General features: G+C 41.7%; 1 protein-coding gene across 1 annotated transcript in view; it reads left to right on the top strand.

The window, feature by feature from the left end:
* Positions 1-21,329, top strand: part of LOC147684133 (cytochrome P450 2J4-like) — a 79,086-nt gene that overhangs the window by 42,074 nt on the left and 15,683 nt on the right. Inside the window, exons 4-6 of the mRNA XM_086944522.1 lie at positions 2,165-2,325; positions 5,454-5,630; positions 12,349-12,490. Coding sequence (XP_086800648.1) covers positions 2,165-2,325; positions 5,454-5,630; positions 12,349-12,490 — 480 coding nt within the window. The remainder of the gene's footprint in view (positions 1-2,164; positions 2,326-5,453; positions 5,631-12,348; positions 12,491-21,329) is intronic.

Here is a 21,329-nt window from a genome sequence, read left to right as displayed (position 1 = left end):
CCTCACTGCTTTCAATTGTTCTCCTCTCATCAGAGACTCAGCCAAATCTCTCGGAGTCACCATGGACAAGCTCCTGAATATGAAAAATCATATCAGCAATGTATGTAAGGGAGCAAACCATTTGTTGAGGTCGCTCAGAAATATCAAACCTTTCCTTCCTCTAAATGATTTCAAGCAATTTTCCTACCAAAGCTAGACTACGGCAGTGCTACCCTCTGTGGCCTTCCCAAACACAAGCTGGCTCAACTAAGGTCATCACTGAACGCAGCGGCTAGACTTGTCACAGGCAACAAATGATCTGAACATATATCCTCAGTCCTAAAGTCTGTCAATTGGCTACCCTACAAAGCATGAATTCAGTTAAAGATTGCCGTTCTGGCGCACAAATCCCTTCACTTCAATACTCCCAGGTACCTTGCGCAAAAAGTTCAACTATCCTGTGGTGTAAGAGTCTCAAGAAGAGCCACTACCTTTCTCTTGAAACCACTCACCCTTAACAAAAAAAGAACTGGTCACCAAGCTTTTTCCAGCGCTGCATTAAAGATATGGAATTCTCTTCCACCAGAAGTATGCAGAATCTCTTCAAAAAAGGCTTTCAAATTGGAAGCTAAACGATTCCTTATGAACAAATTCTTACTCTGAGAGGGATAGGCTCACTTGCTCGTTGACATTGTTCCCACTATCATGGCAACTCCATTTGTAACGGCTCTTCTTTAATGCACACTGTGACCCCCCCCCTTGTTGCCTGCGTACACCTGCTTATTGTATTACCCTCCTGGGCGCAATTGTCCCGCGTTCCATGACCATTCCAGTCTTTTTTTCCTCTGTTTCTCTACTGAATGTTGATATTGCATTTATGTTCTTCCTCCCATCATATTGCTAAATGCACTGATATCCTTCGGGATCTTGTTCGCACTATATAAAACTTTATAAATAAATTAATACATTAACATAAAATCGGCAGGAGAGAACTAAAGCGATTGCAATCTGAACCCTGTGGAAGCTGTCATGAGATATTGGTTAAGCATCATTGGTACCTAATATGAACAGAGTTATTGTTTTAGGCAAGTAGAACAGGGTTCTCTTTTGTTTACAAATTGTTTAGTGTTCATAAACACTTGGGAACTCAGAAAAGCATATAGTGTTTGTAACTTCTGTGCTCAGTGTTGAAGCTGTATTTCTTTGTGTCAGCTTTTTGCTTGCATTGTTTTTTTTTTTGGCTACTAATCTTATTGCACAGAACCGAACATGACTTGTTACTTTGCAAGTTAATTCATTGCTTGGCATTACAAAGCAGTTGTTACAACGAACGCGTAGCTACAATGCAATGCCAATACTACCCAAATCATTACATCGACTTGCAGTAGATGGTGCGCTAACATTAGAAATATATCATATACTATTCCAATTCCAGCGAACGCAACAGTAGGGAAGGTGTTGGGATAGTAAACTATACTATTCCTTATGTTAGTGCGCCATCTACTGCAAGTCGATGCAATGACTTGCGTAGTAATGGCATTGCGTGGTAACAACGCGATCGCTGTAACAACCGCGTTGTCATGGCATCGCGGTGTAATGACCGTGATGTAAAGGTTGTTCCCACACAGAACCATATATATATATATATATATATATATATATATATATATATATATCAACTTATATATATATATATAAGTTGATATAGAGGTTTTGTTCTTTGATACAAAAAACAAAAAAAGAAACTCTGGAAATTCATCTTCATTTCACCTTCATCTGTTTTGCACTGTATCTAACATCGAGCTTCACGCCATATCTTTAGAGCCAGGCCTTCACTGATCAAAGCAAGCTACTGCCAAAATCACGGAGGATTGGGAAGCCAATTTTCCATTGCAAAGAGAGTAATCTGTTTCTTGATTATTGCCGGACACTTGGGTTCATAAACATATCATTGGTAGGTTGTCCTTGCACGTGAGAAAACAAGGGAATAACCCTGTAAGCTAAATATTTTTAAAAAAAGGATTAGATCGAATTCTTGAAAACACCTCTTAAAATTATTTTGCAAACCATCCTAGTCCTTTGATGTTTTCCTCAGTTTGCCTGGTTTGATCAGCCAAGTGCCCTACAACTCTCTGGTTTACTATAAATTGCTTAAGTGAGTGATTTTTTCATTTTGTGGTTGCAGGGAGGAGCTTGGATCCCTTTCAGGCGATTGTCCATTCTGTCGCTAATATGATCTCTACTGTGGTTTTTGGGCACTACTTCTCCAGAGACGATGAAGAATTTCATCAGCTCCTTGAAGCCAATGATGTTGTTGCTATCAAACTAGGCAGCGCGTGGGGCAGGGTGAGTGTTAAGATGAATTCATATTCTAAGAGAGTGGTTAATCAAAGGAAGCACAATCACACTGAAGGGGGCCCCTGAGAGGACACCTAGGCAGGGGAACAGGGGAAAACACAAGTATCAATCAAGAACACACGCACTGCCTGTAAGTAAATTAAGAAAAAAGCTGTATGTCACAGATAAAGAAAAAGGGAACTATGTAATACATTCTCAGGAGGCAAAAAACAGTGTGCAACAGCAAAAAGGGGTAGGCTGCTGTATAACTAATGCTATGAAACCATGGTTATTAGGGCATGTATATCAAATGTATTCTACCCATTCTCGTTATATAAAAATATCAGATATATATATAATAAACCTTTATTAAATACTCCAATAAATACAATACCACATCAACACATGATTGTACATACTAGTGGTACCCAGGCACGACAAAACATACAAATCAGTAACACATACTATTAACAGAACTATACTCCCTCACTCACACAACCCATTGCTCAATGGCGATCCACTGCATCAGACACAATAATCTCCAATAAATGATAGTTGAAGGTATTATACATAAGATTAGACACAGGATGCTTCATAATTATTCCACCAGGCCGAATGGCCACAGTTTAGACATGTGTCCCCAATGAATAATTATTACATATTCTTTGAAGCTTCATGTAGACCTCAAGGGGAGACAAAAAGTTGAATATTTTGAATGAGACGTGTAGATCAGTGGGCACCTACGCTGATGCTTGTTTCGGGGGATGACCTCAGATGTGGGTCACACCTTCTTCAGGGCACATAAAACATAATGCAGCAGAGGCTGCAGGTGCCTGAGAAACCTAAGCTGGTATCAGCTCCAAAGGAACTGAACAGGAGCCCTGATCGTATGGGTCAGTCTTCTGAGAACTGAGGCACCCTTGTGGATAAAATTATGACTCGCTTTAAGATGAAGTGTCTTCTATCCATGGATCAGGTGATCAGGATTTCCTATCACCTTGAATGATGGCACAGCCGAAATGATCAATGTTTATTGTCCCCAATCATATGCTTGTGGGTTGATAACAAATTTCACTAAAGAAACGGATCCGGAACAATCCATGGAGCTTCCCCCGATGAGGAAGCAACCTGAGCTCTCTGTTAAAGTTAGAAAGAGAAAATTAGGCAGAAGATTGACGCCCAAGTACAGAGAAATTGATTGAGTAAAAGAGTCTGTAGAATGAGAACGAAGTTAAAGGAGAAAGAGAACATGAAAAGGAAGAGCAGAGGGAGAGAATATCAAAACATAAATGAAAAATGGAAAGGGTGAGTAGGAGAAAAAGGAAAGAAAGTATGCTAAAACAAGAAAGCAAAGCCATGTATAGTAAAAAAAAACTGCAGCAGTAGAAGAGAGAACCTGTGCAAGGTCAAAAAACAGGCCTAAGTTGATTATGGATAAAAGAAAAGGGAGGCAGCACACAACCAATACAGAGAAAAGAGAAAGACATAAAAGAAAAAATAGAAGTGAGGTGAGAAAAGTGGAATACAATATATGTTTTAAGAGAATGAGACATAGAAGGTGATGAAGAGAGATGACTACATCAGTCACAGGATGAGATGAAGTAATTCTCAATCTCACCCAGTTTCGCAACATCCCCTTACTGGAACAGATCTCTGGGCATTTGAGTTGAAAGAGATTCCTCAATGACTATTGTGGATTAAATTTACAGCAAGGGGAAATTTCGATTTATCACGAAGCCTGATGTTTCCAAAGGTAGAAATACTCTACCACAGCTGACATAATTTCAATGTTCAAACAGTGTTGTGTGATAAGCACTCCTAATTCATCAGTTTAACCTAAATTTCATCTGATTATATATGGTGCTGACCCATTTCTTGACTAGTCCCTAGTCAAGTTGGTACAAATGAAAGGTTTCTGTGATTTTTTCATAATTTCAATGTTCCCATGCCTAGTGATTATTTTAGTACCTCTCTTACAGAGTTATGTAGGGATTTCACCTAGGAGTCTGCGATTAATCCAATTCAAAACAATGTAAAATATACACAAAATAGAAGAAGCAGAGTGATAATTCAAAACAGAGAAGATGGCAACAGAGCTTACATCATGCATTAAGAAAGAACACAGTACAGATAGCGACCAGTATAGTATGATGTGTTCCTCACTTATGTATGTAGGTTTAGGTAAGAAACTGATCACCATTGAAATTGAATTTACATTGACTGTGTTTAATTCCCCATAAGATGTGTGCTTTAGTTTTTATCCATCTGTCCTCCACTCTTTTATTAAGATTTTATTTTTTTCTACCCTGTACTTTTGCACATTCTTTTCTCATGTAAATCACAAACTACTTGCCTGCTCTATTACTTGTTTTTAGTGCCCTAACTTTCTCATAGGAGTGTAGGAAACTGTATTAGAGACAAATCTACTTTCACAGCCGATATATTGGAGATGCTTCTCCAAACAAGTAGCAGAGATTTGTATGGATCCCTGCTGTGGGTGGTGGGCACCAAAGGCCTTAGGGGATTGGGTGACCTGGGATCAGTCGAACAAGAGGTAGAGTAAGGAGGATTTATGGACATATGAAACTGGACCTTGAAGCTGTGAGGAAGAGAAGCCACACAGGTGCTGTGTGTTGTGGGTCAGTTCTAACACAGTTACACAATATGTCACCAAGAACTAAACACTAATCATGGTAGGAAATCCAAGCTCAAACTTAGAAGCTTGACACAAACAGCAAGACTTTCCTTGGAGAATACATAGGAGAATCAGGACTTGTGTAGATTGGGTTTAATCTATATTCTCTTGCCTAGTCCTATCATAGTGTCATTGTAGTTGTACAGTTCATACCACAACATTTTCCTACTTATGTTCTAAACTTTTCTTGCAATGCAGTTTCTAATTTAGTTTTGCCTTAGACACTCACGCAAGCACTTGTCCCACATACCCACTCACATAAATGCGGGTGTGAGGCTTCATGACTGTCTATCCATAATTCAGAATGTATCTGTTTTAGAGGTAGATTGTGTCTAACAAGAATATTCAAAGGAGCATTCTGCTAAGTTCCTTCAATATGTTTGTTAAAGGTTTAATCAGAAAAGGACACTCTGCTTAATCATTACAATATCTTTAACTCCAGCTCTTTGATGCGTTCCCTTGGCTGATGCGGCATCTTCCAGGACCTCATCAGGATATCTTCAGGAGCAATGCCTTCCTGGAGGAATTCATGAATAAGGAAATACAGAGTCACAAAGAAAACGGAGTGCCTGAGGAGCCCCAGGACTTGATTGATTTTTACCAAACTAAAATATCAAGTGTAAGTGTTCTCTTCTCCCATGGTGGCTGCTCTTGTCGAGCACCCAGGGGGTGTGTTGTACAAAACACAAGCAATGATAGGAAAAAATTTCACACAACACTATTCTTTATGACTGATTGATTTCTTATGCACATGGATATTTATACTAAAATTAACAGAAGAGTTAAGTGTGTGAGTAAAGAATAAAAAAGCTCAGTGTTCACAAAATTTGAATAACCTCAGCTTTTAACTAACAAACCAAATGAGCTTTCAAAAGCCAAGCATTTTTAAGGTCATAACCTTGTCAGTTCTTTGAAAACCCTTCTTCCTCTTTAAAAAGAAGGGGCCCCCATCATCAGCAAACTTAGCACCTCACCTCATTTCTTACAGGAATAAACAGAAAACACAGCCCCAGCAAGTCAACTAAACCCTATTGACAGAGATCCTTTCACAGATTTACAAAGGAAGTCAACGGCAATAAATGTGGCAATTAACAGAACACAAAATGAATAAATACATCACACTTCACTAATTATATTGTCCTTTCTTCCTTTACCTCTTTATATATGCTTTTAAGTAATTATATTCCACCTATCAGAGGGAGATACTGCTCTTCCCGATCACTCCTCAACGTGGGATTATTGAAACTATCCATCCCTCTCATTTCTGAAGTCTTTCTTCAATTCAATTCCTCTACATAGAGGAATCAATTGATCCCATCCATAAATACTGCAGGCATGAGCCCTTATCCACATCCGTTATGCCCTTATGTCAAAGTTCATAACATAACCTTACCCTAACCCCTTCTGGGTAGGAAACTTTGGGATGTCCAAGCAAGCAATACCTTGCTGGACTCCCCCGGGTGTCTAGTTTTGAGAAATGAGTGGGGTTGGTAGTTTTCCAAGATGGCCATTGAGCCCAGGATTAAAAACCGAGGGGACCCCCCTTGCAAAACTAGGATGTTTTGTGATAGGTCATTTTGATGTCTCCTCAGTACGTTTTGTGCCCTTGCCTCTCGCAGGTACTTGGGCCACCCACACGAGTGAGGTATCACTTTTATCAAGAGACCTAGGGGAACACTGAGTGGTAGGAAGGTTATGTCAGCCCATGATCCCACAAATTTCACACACGGAAATTTGAGAACAAAAAGGAATTTTTTCAGCAAAATGTTAGGTTTCCAGAGGATTCTGGGGAGGAAAATGTTGGGGGGCCATGCAAGCCATACTTTGCTGGAGTGCCTAGTTTTGAGATATGTGTGGGTTTGGTAGTTTCCCTAGATGGCCACCGAGCCGGGGGCCAAAAACCCAGGTTCCCCCCTTGCAAAACCAGTTTGTTTTCTCTGGTGGGTTATTTTGATGTCTCCTCAATGCATTTTGGGCCCTTGCTTGTTGCAGGTCCTTGGACCACCCACACAAATGAGGTACCATTTTTATTGGGAGACCTAGGGGAATGTTTGGGGAGGATTCTGGGTAGAAAAATGTTGGTGATGTCCAAGCAAGCTATACCTTGCTGGACTCCCCAGGTGTCTTGTTTTGAGAAATGTGTGGGTTTAGTAGTTTCCCAAGATGGCTGCTGACTTCAGGGCCCAAAACTCAGGTGACCCCCTTGCAAAACCAGGTTATTTGTGATAGATCATTTTGATGTCTCCTCGATACACTTTGGGCCCTTGCCTGTTGCGTGTACTTGGGCCTGCCACACGAGTGAGGTACCGTTTTTATCAAACGACCTGGGGGTATTGCTGTATGGTAGAAGCAATGTGTTTTTTTCTGATACCAGATTAATATGACACAGTAATGGACGACAAATGTGTGGCTATAGTCACATTTTGAGGTTTGCATGGAACTGGGAGTAACACCACCCAGCACTCCCCATGCTTTTGGTTTACAGAAATATCTAAAGTTGGCAACTTTTCCCTAGAGACAGACTACACCTTAGGACAGAAAGAAAGATAAGACAAATATGACTGCGGACATACTGGTTGGATTTGGCACGAGGGTGAGGGAAAGGTTCAAAATGTAAGTTTTCTTAACAAGAGATTTCACAAAAAACACACTGTTAATAATTAAAAGGTACCAACCTATTTACAGGCCATTCACACACCGTTCATACTTGACACACACTTTCTCACCACCAGCTGCAGCCCCAGCACATTACAACACTCACATCAACAGACAATGTGGAGACAATCTACAACCTGGCATAGAGAGAAATAAAAGATAAATATTAATTTAAAACAAACAATTCCTTAAGTACACACACATACTGGTTGTATTTGGCACAAGGGTGAGTGAAGGTTTAGATTGTAACATTTTAGTAACAAGAGATTTCACAAAAAAGAAACGCACTGTTAATAATTAAAAGGTTAAAACCCCCAACCAATGACTCACAGCTCATGAGCTGTAAAGCCACAACAAGGCACCAACCTCTTTACAGCCCATTCCCACACCTTTCATACATGATGCACAAGACCATTCACACTGCCAGCCTCGGGCCCAGAAGATTACAACATTCCCATCAACAGACAGCGCCATTCAAAGACTCATCACTTTCATATGCCCACATTGACTGACACAGCAATCACACTGGCTGGTGGTTGACATAGTGTGTGCAGTGGCATTTGGTTAGCAGAGTATGTAATGACCAGCAGCAAGTCACTACTCACACACTGCCAGCCAAGCTCCAGCCTACGCACACTGCCAGCCAAGCGCCAGCCCACGCACACCGCCAGCCAAGCGCCAGCCCATGCATACCACTAGCCAAGCGTCAGCCCACACATACCGCCAGCCAAGCGCCAGCCAACGCACACCGCCAGCCAGTCCCCAGTCCACACACGCCACCAGCCAAGCATCAGTCAAACACCAGTCCTCGCACACTGCCAGCTAATGCGGCAGTCCTTGCACACGCCAGCCATGCGCCAGTCCACGCACACCACCAGCCACGGGCCAGACCACTCACACTTTTTTAACAAGAAAGAAAACACAAACCATTTGGAATTTGATACAAAACTATAACTACAAACACAACAGTTGTAATAAAGACATAATTCTAATGCCAAACATGTAACTGAACAACAAATTAAAAAACGTACAGATCAGGCAGTGGGAGGAATTACATCGGGAAAGTGGTGATCTTTCAATCTAGCCACATCCTCCACCACTCCAACTTTAGAAGCACTTGCCTGTTCCATTACAACAATTCTGCCTTTCACAAACTCCTGAAACTGAAAAAAAGGCATATTTGACGCTGGAAAACATTCCTTGAACACAACAAAAGCATGAAAAGTTGCTAAATTGAAAAGATGGATGGCCAGCTTCTTATACCAAATATAAGCCTTACGAGTAGCAGTGTAAGGTTCCAACCTTGATCTACTCTATCAACACTGCCCATGTGCTCATTGTAGTATACAATGCACACAGGTTTATGCACTTCATCAACCTGACCCCAAACAGGCACTGGTGAAGTACGTTTATGATGGATGGTAGTCAGCATGTACACATCCCTCCTATTGACAAATTTCACAGCTAGCAGTTCATCACTACGCAAGGCACTTCACTCTCCCTTCTGAAGCTTTTTGCAAACAAGCTGTTTTGGGTAACCTATAGGGTTAGAGTAGAATGTGCCACAAGCAAGAGTGTCCACTTTGAACAATTCCTTAAACAATTGCACAGCAGTGTAGAAGTTATCTAGGTACACATGGTGACCTTTGTTAAAAAGTCCTTTAGCAAGTTCCAACACAATTTTCTCTGAAACTCCTAACAACCAGGGAGGACAATAGTGGAATCCCTACCAGTGCACACCCGGAAACTAAAGACATATCCTGTCCTAATATCAGACAACATATACATCTTAATTCCATAACATGCCCTCATGCTAGGAAATTACTGTATAAAAGCCAAATGACCCTTAAAAAGAGCCAAAGGCTCATCAATAGCTATTTCTTTCCCTGGAGAATATACCTCTGAAAATCAATCTATAAAGTGATCAAGAATAGGCCGCATCTTAAAAAGATGGTTACAGTCAGGGTGATCTCAAGGCAACAACGAAGCATTATTAACAAAATGCAGCACCCAAAGCACAATTAAATACCAATCACGACTCATAATTGCAAGAAATATTGCTGGTGCCATCAATGGACTGGTAGACCAATATGAAGCCATGGACGGTTTCCTTATCAAACCCATCAAAAAAGTAAAACCCAAAAACGTCTTCATCTCTTCCAGATTTGTGGGAGTCCACTGGGTAGCTCCAGAGTGGGGCCTAAGTCTGTCACTATTGTCCCTCAAATGATGTTCAGATTACAAATTAGTCTGCTTAACAATCTCAGCCAAACAAAAATCATCCATAAACAACTGAAAAAAATGTATAGGCAAATAATTTTCACAATTCACTCTACACCCTGCATCACCACTAAAGGCAGGCAACACCGGTTGCACCGTGTTTGGATCAACCCAGATTCCAGAACTTCCGATGGGAAACCTTGCAGCCCCAGACTGCAACCCAGATGCCTCTTGCTGCACCATCGACACATCAGTGTCCTCCTCTGAAACAGGTACTTCATCGCACTGAGAGTAGCCTCATCTGCACTGAGATTAGCTTCATCATCAGATGATTACTCATGGGCAGAAAACTCACTGCCAGAATCTTGCACTTCCTCCTCTCCCTAGCACTGTCAGTCTCATAATCATGGTCAGAGGAAGATTCACAAAGCATACCAACCACCTGCTGAGCAGTAATTCTGTGGCTAGCCATAATCCTTACTAACAAAGGTAACTTGTCAATCAAGTCAACAACAATAAACACTTTGTAGAATAAGTACTAAGCAAAATGTGGCTTTCTCACAAATACCTATATACTCACTGTACCACTCTCTTGTCAGAGCAGGTAGACTCACCACTACCTACTCTGAACAGACACAGCAAGGACCAACAATATCGCACTAAAAAAGAAAATTACACATAATACAATGCAATAGAAATTACAAAGAATATCACACTCAAAACACAAACTAAATATGCGGCTGTTATGACACCACTTACAAAAAAATCACTCATGCATGACAATAATACTCATTTGGAGTAAACACAACAAAAAGAATTCTTACCAAATAAATGCTATTACGCAAAACTGCAGATCAATTACTGCTGTAACCGCAAACAAGAACAAAAAGCTTTGCAATAGAATAAAAAGGAGAATTAAAGCATTACAATAACATATGCAAATAATGAAACAGTCCACACACATTCTACCAACCAAGCTGGGGGGTAGGTGGGCCTAAACATGCAAGACCAATCCACCCCCAAGAGGGACAGAAACAGCCGAAATATTCCATCGCATAAAGGGAAGAACCCTTGCCCAAGGAGCCACTCCCTAGAAACATTTATATAAAACAATAAATCCCTGGTGGCCTAGTGGACCATCTAACATATTGTTGTGCCAATCTGCCACCCAGGGGTATAGAAACAGACACACAAAATGCCCCTCAAAGGGGAGGGACCCTTGCCCAAGGGGCCTAATGGGCTATCTAACATCATTTTGGGCTGATCTGCTGCCCCCCAAGTGGCCAAACAAAATGTCCTTGAGGGGGGAGTGCCCCTTGCTGAAAGGGCCGCTCCCCGCATGCATTCGTACCATAAAAAAAAGAACTAAAACAAAAAAAATCCCTGGTGGCCATCTTAAATTAATTTGGGCTGCTCTGCCCCAGAAACAGCCAAACAAAATGTCCCTCAAAGGGGAGCCACCGTTGCCCAAGGGGCCACTCCCCTCATGCATTAGTAATTAAAAAAAAGAAAAAAATCCCTGATGGCCTAGTGGGCCATCTAAAATTAATTTGGGCCAATGTGCCCCCACCCAGGGGGCTGAAATGGCCAAACAAAATGTCCCCCAAAGGGTAGTGACCCTTGCACAAGGGGCTGCTCCCTGCATATTTTAGTAATATAAAAAATAATAACTAACATAAATCCCTGGTGGCCTATTGGGCCATCTGAAATTTATTTGGGCCGATCTGCCCCCCAGGGGGGCAGAAACGGCCAAACAAATGTCTCTCTTAGGGGCTACTCCCCACATGCATTGCAAATTTTTAAAAAATACGCTAAAATAAAAATGGTCCATGGTGTCTAGGGTGCATTCCTGCAGCACGATCGTGCAGTCTTGCAGCAGGACTCCTCAAAGAGACTTTGGAATAAAGGAAAACCCTTTCCTTTACCCTGATGCCTCTTTCATAACAAAATCCCACCTCCCAGACAAGAAACTCACTTCCTCTGTTCTGGACACGGTGGAAGCAAATGGTTTTCACCGCGACCAGTTTCATCTAATGATGCACGCTGATGTCATTAGATGGCTTGGAGGCCCGGAGGAAGGGCTTCTGCTGTCCTCCCGGTAGGGGCAGCATAAACGGTTGCCCACTAGAGAGCGCCAACACTTCCGCCATGGGTGGGTGCTAGGATGGCTAGGAGCCATCCTGAGCACGTGCCCACCGTGTCAGGATGGCTCCAGGCCGTTCTAAGCATGGAAAGGGTTAAACTCGCTTACCCAATGTAATTTATTCTTATGATAAAATGAAATCTGCATTCTGTATAAATTAATTCTACAGTTGACCATACTAAATTTCCATCAATTCCATGTTGTGACCAAGACTAGACTACTTTACATCATCAATCAGTTCCCAAAGTTATAATGTCTTCAAAATAGGCTGTTTAAATAACTCTTATTTGATGAGTTTGCATATTAATCTTCTATTTAGGACTCTCCTGATGTCGCCTCTACATTTGATGAGCATAACATGGTCCGCCTGGCAGCTGATTTGTTTCTAGCTGGGACAGAGACCACCACCACCACCTTACGCTGGACTCTCCTTTACATGGTGAAATACCCAGATATCCAAGGTGAGGGCTGGGATGGGTACAACTGAAAGTATGTTATGCCCCATATGGTTTGAATCTAAGGAATGGGCTTGTTCAGTAGATTAGCAAATGTTTTCATATACTTATTTTTGGGAGGCATGATATTTCACTAAGAGATGGATGTTTATTTGCAGATGTGACACAATGTATGTGGGCTGTCAAACCCACTCAAAACCAAGCACTGTTTGCAGAATGTACTTTTATAGGCATACAGTCAAAGGCATCAATTCACTAAAATACCATGGGTAGCAGAAATGAGATCACACAACCTTAGTACGTCTGCTATTTTTATCAATTTCTAACATCTCATTACCTTTGACCATGTTAACATGCAACATGAAGAGATGTGAAGGGATCTTTGACACTGGTGAAATCATAAAAATATCAAAACGAGCATTAAACAGAGTACAAAAAAGTGTAAGATTAATATAACCACAAAAAGTTTAAAATAATAAAAATCTTTAAAAAGTTGGAAAAATATATTTTAATCAATACAACATATAGCACCCAGGGTGCAGCCACTATTTATCAGACCAATCCACATCAGCCTAACAAACGAATAGCTGATGCTTCATAAATTACTACAGAGACTACCAAATGTCACTATGAACTGATGCACAAACCAGTTTAAGAAAACTGATGTTGTTTTGTGCTAGTTGTGGTGGCTCTTCTATGTGTGGAAAAAACATTAATCACTGTGTGATTTAATATTGATAGAACTAAATGTGCTTGAATAGATCTCTTTATGTATTACTTACAGCTGAGTTTTGGACTCAATTGAGATCAATCTTTCAACAGTCGATGTAATCAATGGAAATTATTCCTTCAGGAGTTTCTGTTTCTATTCCAACTATATGCCAAGTACAGTGCTCCCTTAGGTCAGCTGCACAATTACACGTTTCATACGATTACATTTCACGCCTGGTTCACAAACTTCACTTTGTGGCAAGTTATGCAGTACTAAAGTAGTACTACAAAACATTCTACAAAGTGCTATTCCCTAACTTACTCTTTTGTAATGACATATATGTGTAACTTACACTTTGGTAGTAACATACACTTGTAACATAAACTTTTGTAGTAAGTTTAAATTTTGTAATAAGTCCAACACTATGCAGGACCAACCACTGGTACAAAAACACCCTCCTATTCTAAATAATGGAGTTAGGGCTTAAAATTAAAACCTATAGGAAATAGTTTAAATAAAATTAGACTATATAAAATAGTTACAATTAGAAATTAATGTACAAATAGTACCTATTTATTTATTATTATTGAAAACGATGTAGAACTAGTACATATTTAATATTTAATTATAAAGGAGCATATGTAGGTAATTTCCATTTCGCGATTCTGAAATAGCAATTTTTAAGGAATCGCTATTTGAGAATTGAAAAATGGAATGTAGGTAAAAAAATCGCGATTTTTTTGTGAATTGCTGAAATTCCTTATTTGCGATTAGCAAATTGCGAATCGCAATTAAGGAATGAGTGTCCCATTCATTCCTATAGGCCAAGAGGCCCATAGGAATGAATGGGGATACATTCTCAAATTGTGATTTTCTATGAGAAAAACGCAATTTGAGAATCGCAATTCCAAGGGTGCCAGGTTGTCCAAAGGACACCTGTTGCACCCCTGGAATGTGCATGTAAACACATGTGGGGCACATACATGCCCTAAGGGCATGTCTGTGCGCCACATGGCACTTTGAATTTTTTTTTAAAATGCGTATTGACAGGAAATCGCAAAATACCATCTACTTGGAGTAGGTGGTATTTTGCGAATTCTTAAGTCAAAATCTCAATTTTCAAGGCACCCCTACATAGCATTTAAGGAATCGCGAAATTATTATTTATTTAGCTGTTTTATAGCGTGCTCTATTACTACCAGAGTATCTTGGCGCGAAAAGAAAAACAACAAAAAAAAAAAAAATTGCGATTCCTTAAATGCTGAGCAAAATAAGGAATCACAATTTTAGCGATTCCTTATTTTGCTATGTGGCCCATACATACCAAAACGCCTTTTGCGATTTGCAAACGCCGGAATTTTGCGAATTCCGGGCATTTGCGAATCGCAAACGGCTTCCAACGTATGCCCCATAATATTTAATAACCTGTTTTTCATTAAACATAATCTCACAATTCATTTTATTCAACCTCATTAAGTTACTTTTAATAATTCTTTGTATCAATTACAATAATTATTCATGGACATTACAGTTTTTCCCTAGGAAGGAATTCATTTTTTTATTTAAATGTCAGAAACATATTTAAATTAAATTAAATGTAGTGCCTTTAATTAAGGTTTTAGGTCAAAATGAATTTAATAATGCTGCACTATTTTATTTTACATGAAAGCAAATATGTAGAGTACATTTTCTTTAAAATGTAACATAAATATATATGTAATATCTATTTTTAATTCAAAAATACGTTTTCCCTGTACTATAGCATGCGGTCATCTCCACCCTGAATGTGGATGTCAAGGCAGTGATGTTTTTTTAATGTGCGTTAATAATTATGAAAAGTGATGAACAGATTGCATTAAAAGTATTTAAATGATTTTTAATAAAAGTGTATTGTTATGTTATTTTTCAAATTTGAAATAGGCATTTAAAATATGTTATAATCGAAAAATAAATATATACATTCTTTATAACTTATTTTTATTATTGATTTATATATTTAAATTATTTAACTATTCAAAATTAATTGATTCCATTTAATATCATCTCCTATGGGGGCTATCTAAAAAGCACAGATAGTAAATACTGAAAAGTAGTAAAGATGCTCAACAGTATAAGTTATTTTTTGTGAATCAGGTCTAATATGTTTAATATCACAACCCACTAGAAAAAGTATGCACTTGTTCGGGGCATTCTTTAGTTATGCTCTGTATTGTCTGAGTAACATCAGTGAAATATCCGCCTTACTTCATCACTTGATTAGTAGATCAAGCTGGCAATGAGAAAAAATACCTAACCACAAGCCCCCCAAACCAATGTATTTTGGTGTAATTCAATACGTAGATGATGAAGATGTTACTCTGGAACATGATTGGTTTTATGAAGAAAGAGAAGCATAGATTTCTACATTCTGATTTTCAGAACAATGGTTTTCCTAATAATGTACAACAGAAACAGTAAAACACATTGGGCCTCAAATCGCACCACTGGCTGGCTAGTGTGAGCAGGCAAAGCACACTTACTACCTCCATGTTGGTTGGAGATTGCTCTATCTCCTCTTCCTCTGGCGGCAGATGGAAGATCAAGTGTGATGTTCCTTCAGGTGGCTGAATAGTGCCACTGCTTGACCACCGAAAAAGGAATTTTGTGCCAACAGTTACCCTTACTCTAAGGACATGGCCACCGTTTTATATCTTGATTGTTTTTGATTGAGAAAGGGCTGAGAAGGGAGTGGCTAGGGAGGAGACCAGGCAAAATGTGTCTCCCATGAGCACCTATTACCCCCAACGTATTCAATCCCATCAGTATTGAACCTGGGCCCAACCTCATCATGCCTGACTGGAGGCAAGAGAACCCCATTTTCAATGCCGGGCTCGGCGGGGAGGCCCTAGCAAGGTGCATCTGCCGGCAAGGCAGCAGCCATCATTCTGGTGAGCACCAGACCTTAGACGCAACATCCAAGTGATCCATGAGGACAAGTCCTCAACAAAGACAGCTATAAGAAGATAGCACAAGGGCCCCAACCGCGGTGGGCCTTTTCAGAAGGCCAGGAGTGAGATTTGGGGCTCCTTCAGGGCCCTAGGCCCTCTGCGACACGTGGCCGTGCTCATAAGCAGGCCCAGACAGAGTCCCCATTGATGTGCTGGAGATGGCATCCCGAACTGCAGTAAAGCAAGCTAAACTCTATTTTGAAGCAGGGGTGGAAGTAGCCTAGGGATGATCCCTAGAGCAGAGAAGAAGTGGGTGGAACCAGATCTGGCAGTGGTCTTATCTCAGTAGTCCGAGGTTCTCATACAGGGCGAAAGCAAGCCTGGACAGGGTCCTTGAGGTGGGGACGATCCTGGTGGGTCCGATCTGAGCAGTAGGCCGCCCTGGAGATCGGCAAAGGCCGAAGGTGGCACCTAGAACAACAAATAGAGAAGGCAGGCCCATATGAGTTAGGCTGCCATAAAGATGACCTCTGGAGGGTGTAGGAGCTGGTGGGCCCTGATGTGGCAGTGGGCCAGTCTGAGCAGTGAACAGTGGCTGCATAAGGATAACAGGGTGGCAAAAGTGCAAGTGAGCAAGTGACCTCTGTTAGGGAGGCTTAAAAAGGAGCACAACATTCAAGAAACAGAGACCGAAAGGAGACAGCTACAGCATGTCATTGGATGGAGGGGGTTTTCCTAGCCAAGCGGGGTGCATCGCGCCCGCAGCTACCACTGGTTGGCTCACTTTAGGGACCCTGGAAGGCACAGTCAATGGACTTGGATGTCTTGTAGGTCTTGTAGATGTTATTGGCAGGCCTGGAGTGAAATAGAACCCAAAGATCCTGGGGCCCGGGGGTGGGGCTTATCAGAGGTTTTGTCATTAGGTTGCTTCTCTGTGAGCAGGGCCCTTGGTGCCCTTGGACTCATCTGTTTCCTTGCGCTGATAGTGTCCAACAGAGACATGTTACAGAAACCTGAGAGGAAATTTGGGGAAGAGCTCCCAGCCGGAACTAAGTGATTCAGGGGGAAAACCGGATCCCCAAGCCCGAGCGACCAAAGAAGACATCCAGGTATTAATCTCTGAATTCCAAAAATACATGAGTTCACTCCAGCAGGATTTCACTAGGCTCTTAACTGATCTCTATGTCGAATATACTCTCGCCTGGCACAGGTTGAGTCAACTGTGGTAGACCATACACAGAACGATATGGATTACAAGGCGTGCATAGAAAAGTTGGAACGCTATCAGGCTACTCTACATGACAAGCTTGATGATCTTGAAAATCTCTCCAGAAGGAACAACATTCAGATCAAGGGTATTACACCTTGCCCACATACTACAACCACCCGATGACCTGAGTTCCTCCATGATTGCACTAACCGGGTGTACTCGGCGTTCCAGCCACAAAAGAATCTCTTCCTGAACACTGTCACTAGAGTTCATTATTTCCACATAAAATGAAACATTTTACAGACTGCAAGGCAACAGGAGCCAATACTGTTCCAAGGAGACAATATTTAACTTTTTCAAGATATCTTTGCCCACAAGTTAGCCTGACAGAGAGAGCTCCTATAATTATCACAAAACACTTGCAAAATCACAAAATACAGTACAGTTAGGGATTCCCTTTCATCGCCACTTTAGCTTGAGAGACAAGAGGGTTGCAGTTCAGACAATCAGCATGCGGCCCCCGTCTGGATGACGATCCCCCTAGGGATCCAGGACACTCATGCAAGTGGACCAAAGAGGGTTTTGCATTTCCAGTCTACTCAGTCTACAAGAAAGCCCAAAATCAATGGCATCAAGGAGAAAAGGAACAAAGATTGGTGTCTGCAGGCACTCCACCTTGAACTTTCCCAGAGACACATCAGGCCCAAGCAGGGTGTAATGGAAGGAGCCAAAATAAAAATCCTTCACTTCCTGCTAGACATTGATTCCTCGATTCTGGAGGCTGACTGGGGGTGGGGGTGGTCACTTCTGTGATCCTGGCCTACTTTTCCATATAGCATTTAATGTTCCTACTATTCTCTACCCTCTTCTCATCCTGGAAGATGTTCTCCTGGATCCTGGCCTGGAGAGAGGTCTGCAGAACACTGCGACTATAGTTCTTCAGTTCTTATTATGTTTTTTGTTGCAATTTTGTTTATTATTAACTTCAGTCACACACACAAATAGCGTAGTCTGAGATGATATGATGGGGGCACGTTTCATTAACGCAGGCATAACGTCCACATATTCAAAGATGGTCATACAGTTAGACATGACAGCCTTACAAATAGTCTGATTTAAAAGTACAAGACTTTAACTCCCTAGTAAAGTGTAAAGCCCTGAAAATTGACTTATATATAAGGGGGTGGACATTGGGCTGCTCCAGGAGATGTACTTCCTTAAAATCCACACCAAGCGCCTGTTCTACTATTGGTGCCCAACACAGTTTCACTTTTCATATACCTGCAAGTCTATAGGCATGACAATCCACCTCCTTAGTGATCTCTTCCTCAAATTGGAAAGCACATACAGGGACCGAGAAGGGCGACAGATGGGGATACTGGGCTGAATTTAGATGACAACAATATCTGTTTATGGACCCAATGGGGAGTGAGAAGAGTTCTACTCTGACTTACTCCCATGAATATCCCACTGTGCAGTGTGTGGTGATCACGGTAGAGCTCCAAGACCCAACCCCGTGAGACCATAGCAAAGATATAATACAACACAATTTCCCTGAGAACGATAACGGGGAGGTGCCTCTTGCAACCCTTTGGGACGTGGCTAAGGAGGTCTTCTGTGGAAAATTCATCTCCCACATGACTGCATTTGAGCACAGGGCAAAATTTCTCAAGCCAGAATTAAAAACTCAGATATTCCAGGCTGAGGGACAACATAAGAAAGGGCACTGAAATAGAACCCTACGCAGGCTTCAATAAGAGCTCAAACAGATACTGACGAAGGAGGCAGCTAAGAAGTCAATCAAACAGTGGCGCTCATGGCGGTGGTGGAGAAGCTTCACCAGCTGATGGCTCTCCTCTCTCTTGACACGGAAAAGGTATTTGATCGAGTGATTGGGCATATTGGTCCAGGGATACTGGATAAAGGTCACTTAGTCCCCAAGATGAAAACTTTGATACAGGCAAACTTCAATAGGCTGTCTGCAAAGCTCAAAATTAACGCTGCCTTCATGCCTGACCACCCACTGATTAGGGGTATGAGGAGGGATGTCCATTGTCCCCGTCATCTTTGTCTTGACCATGGAACCCCTAGTAGCTAGAATCAAGAATAATCCAATGATATGATGATGGACGACAAAGAAAACAAACCGGCCCTTTTCGCCAATGATCTCGAAATTAGCATACCAGCACTATTGGAGGAACCAGATTGCTTTACACAGACATCATAGTTCACAATTAACTACTCCTGATCAAGGGAAATGAGGTAGGAGATTCTCAGAGAACCCTTCAAGATCCCATCCAAAGAGGTGGGTTCACATGGGCTGCATCAGTCATAACACATTTAGGGGTTTAGCTCCCAATCCACAAGAGCGTCCTTTATAACAGCAATATTCCACCCTTCCCCACAACTCTCTTCAAGGTCCTCTATAGATGGGACAAGTTAGAGATATCTTGGTTAGGATAGCTCAGTAGCCTCAAAATCAATGTATGCCCTTCTGACTCCTCTACTAGCTATCTCTAAATCAACCCAAGAGCAGATCCGGACCCAAATGCATAATGTTGTAGAGGAGGGTATATCCCAGATGGTAGCAAAATCATCTTTATTATGCTCTACTGCTGTTGGGGGCTTGGGTTTCCCAGGCATAATTGCGTACACGCTAGTAGCTCAGTGCTAGCCTTCGTCGACAGGAACCACGACCGAAGGGTAAGCCCATGGACATAGGTGGAACAAGTCTTTTCCCTCTTCCCTCTTAGTGGACTTTTGTGGCTGCTGGTCCCTGCTTGGGCAGGCTTTCCATCCCATGCCATTGATGGCCAACCTCCTGGCCAATTGGCAAACAGTAAAGAGAAAACAAGCATTCCTGTTCTACCCTTACCACACTTGCTGATAACACAGATTTCCCCTAGGTGTGTCGGATCCGGATTCTTTTTCTTGGGATCAAGGCCGGTCACCTTCTCCAAAGGACTTTTACAACGACGACCTTAGGACAAGAGGGCACCTCATAGAGAAATACTCACTAAGTATGGGCAATACATATAGGGCCACTCAGGCATTACACTGGGCTGGAAGAGACCACGATTGCAGAGAAATAACCAATTGAATCACTATACACCAATAACATTAGCTGTAAAGGCATATTATGGCTATACCACTACATCCTAGCTCTCACCGCCACCAAAAATCATGCATATGTGACAAATTTGGCCACTGACATTTCAAATGAGTTTTGAGGCGCTATATGGCAGAGGGCTTCCAAGTCATCCATTCACTATTGCTATAAGGAGAATGCCTACAAAATACTCATATGCTGGTGCCTCATACCGGTGTGATTTCACAGGATGTTCAACGGTAGCCGACCTAGCTGCAAATCCAGGCATTCTAGGATGAATCCCTTCTCAGGATGCACTCCCTTACCAATGTCTCCTTGCCCCATGACCCATTACTGATCTTTTTAGGGAACCCAGGGGAGGATCGACCTTACCCTACAATGACTCATCAGGGGTGGCTGTTCTCTCAACTTCTTCTGGCCGCATGCCTGCATGTGGCCCAGAAATGGATAAAACTATAGGCACCCTCGCACAGCATGTGGTAGGGGATGGTGTAGTCTATGCATGTCATGATAAGCCCAATGCCATTGTTCATAATAGGTACAACAAGGGGTGGTGAGGGACAGAGTCTCTGAATTAAGCAGAAAGCTCCCACCCAGTCAAGAGATCAGGGCTAGATCCAACACCGTTTTTTAGCTCACTGCACCATCCCAGTTTCAGAACCTGGCTGTATGCAAATTAGTCTGTTCCTGTCCCAGTGCATGATGGGAACAGGGCAAACCAAACTACAAAAGCCAATTCTTACACTGGGAAGGAAACAAGCTCCCGGGGACCGGTTTCTGGCATTACAGCCGTCTTTGGCCCGGTTTGCTTGAATCCTGATGGTGCAATGAGCAAGGGTCTCACATCTGAGAATACCCTTCCATGCTTAGGGTGGACAAAAATATTT

Source organism: Lissotriton vulgaris, chromosome 11 (assembly GCF_964263255.1).
Source record: "Lissotriton vulgaris chromosome 11, aLisVul1.2, whole genome shotgun sequence".
NCBI lineage: Eukaryota > Metazoa > Chordata > Amphibia > Caudata > Salamandridae > Lissotriton > Lissotriton vulgaris.
This window is presented reverse-complemented; position numbering and strand designations above follow the sequence as displayed.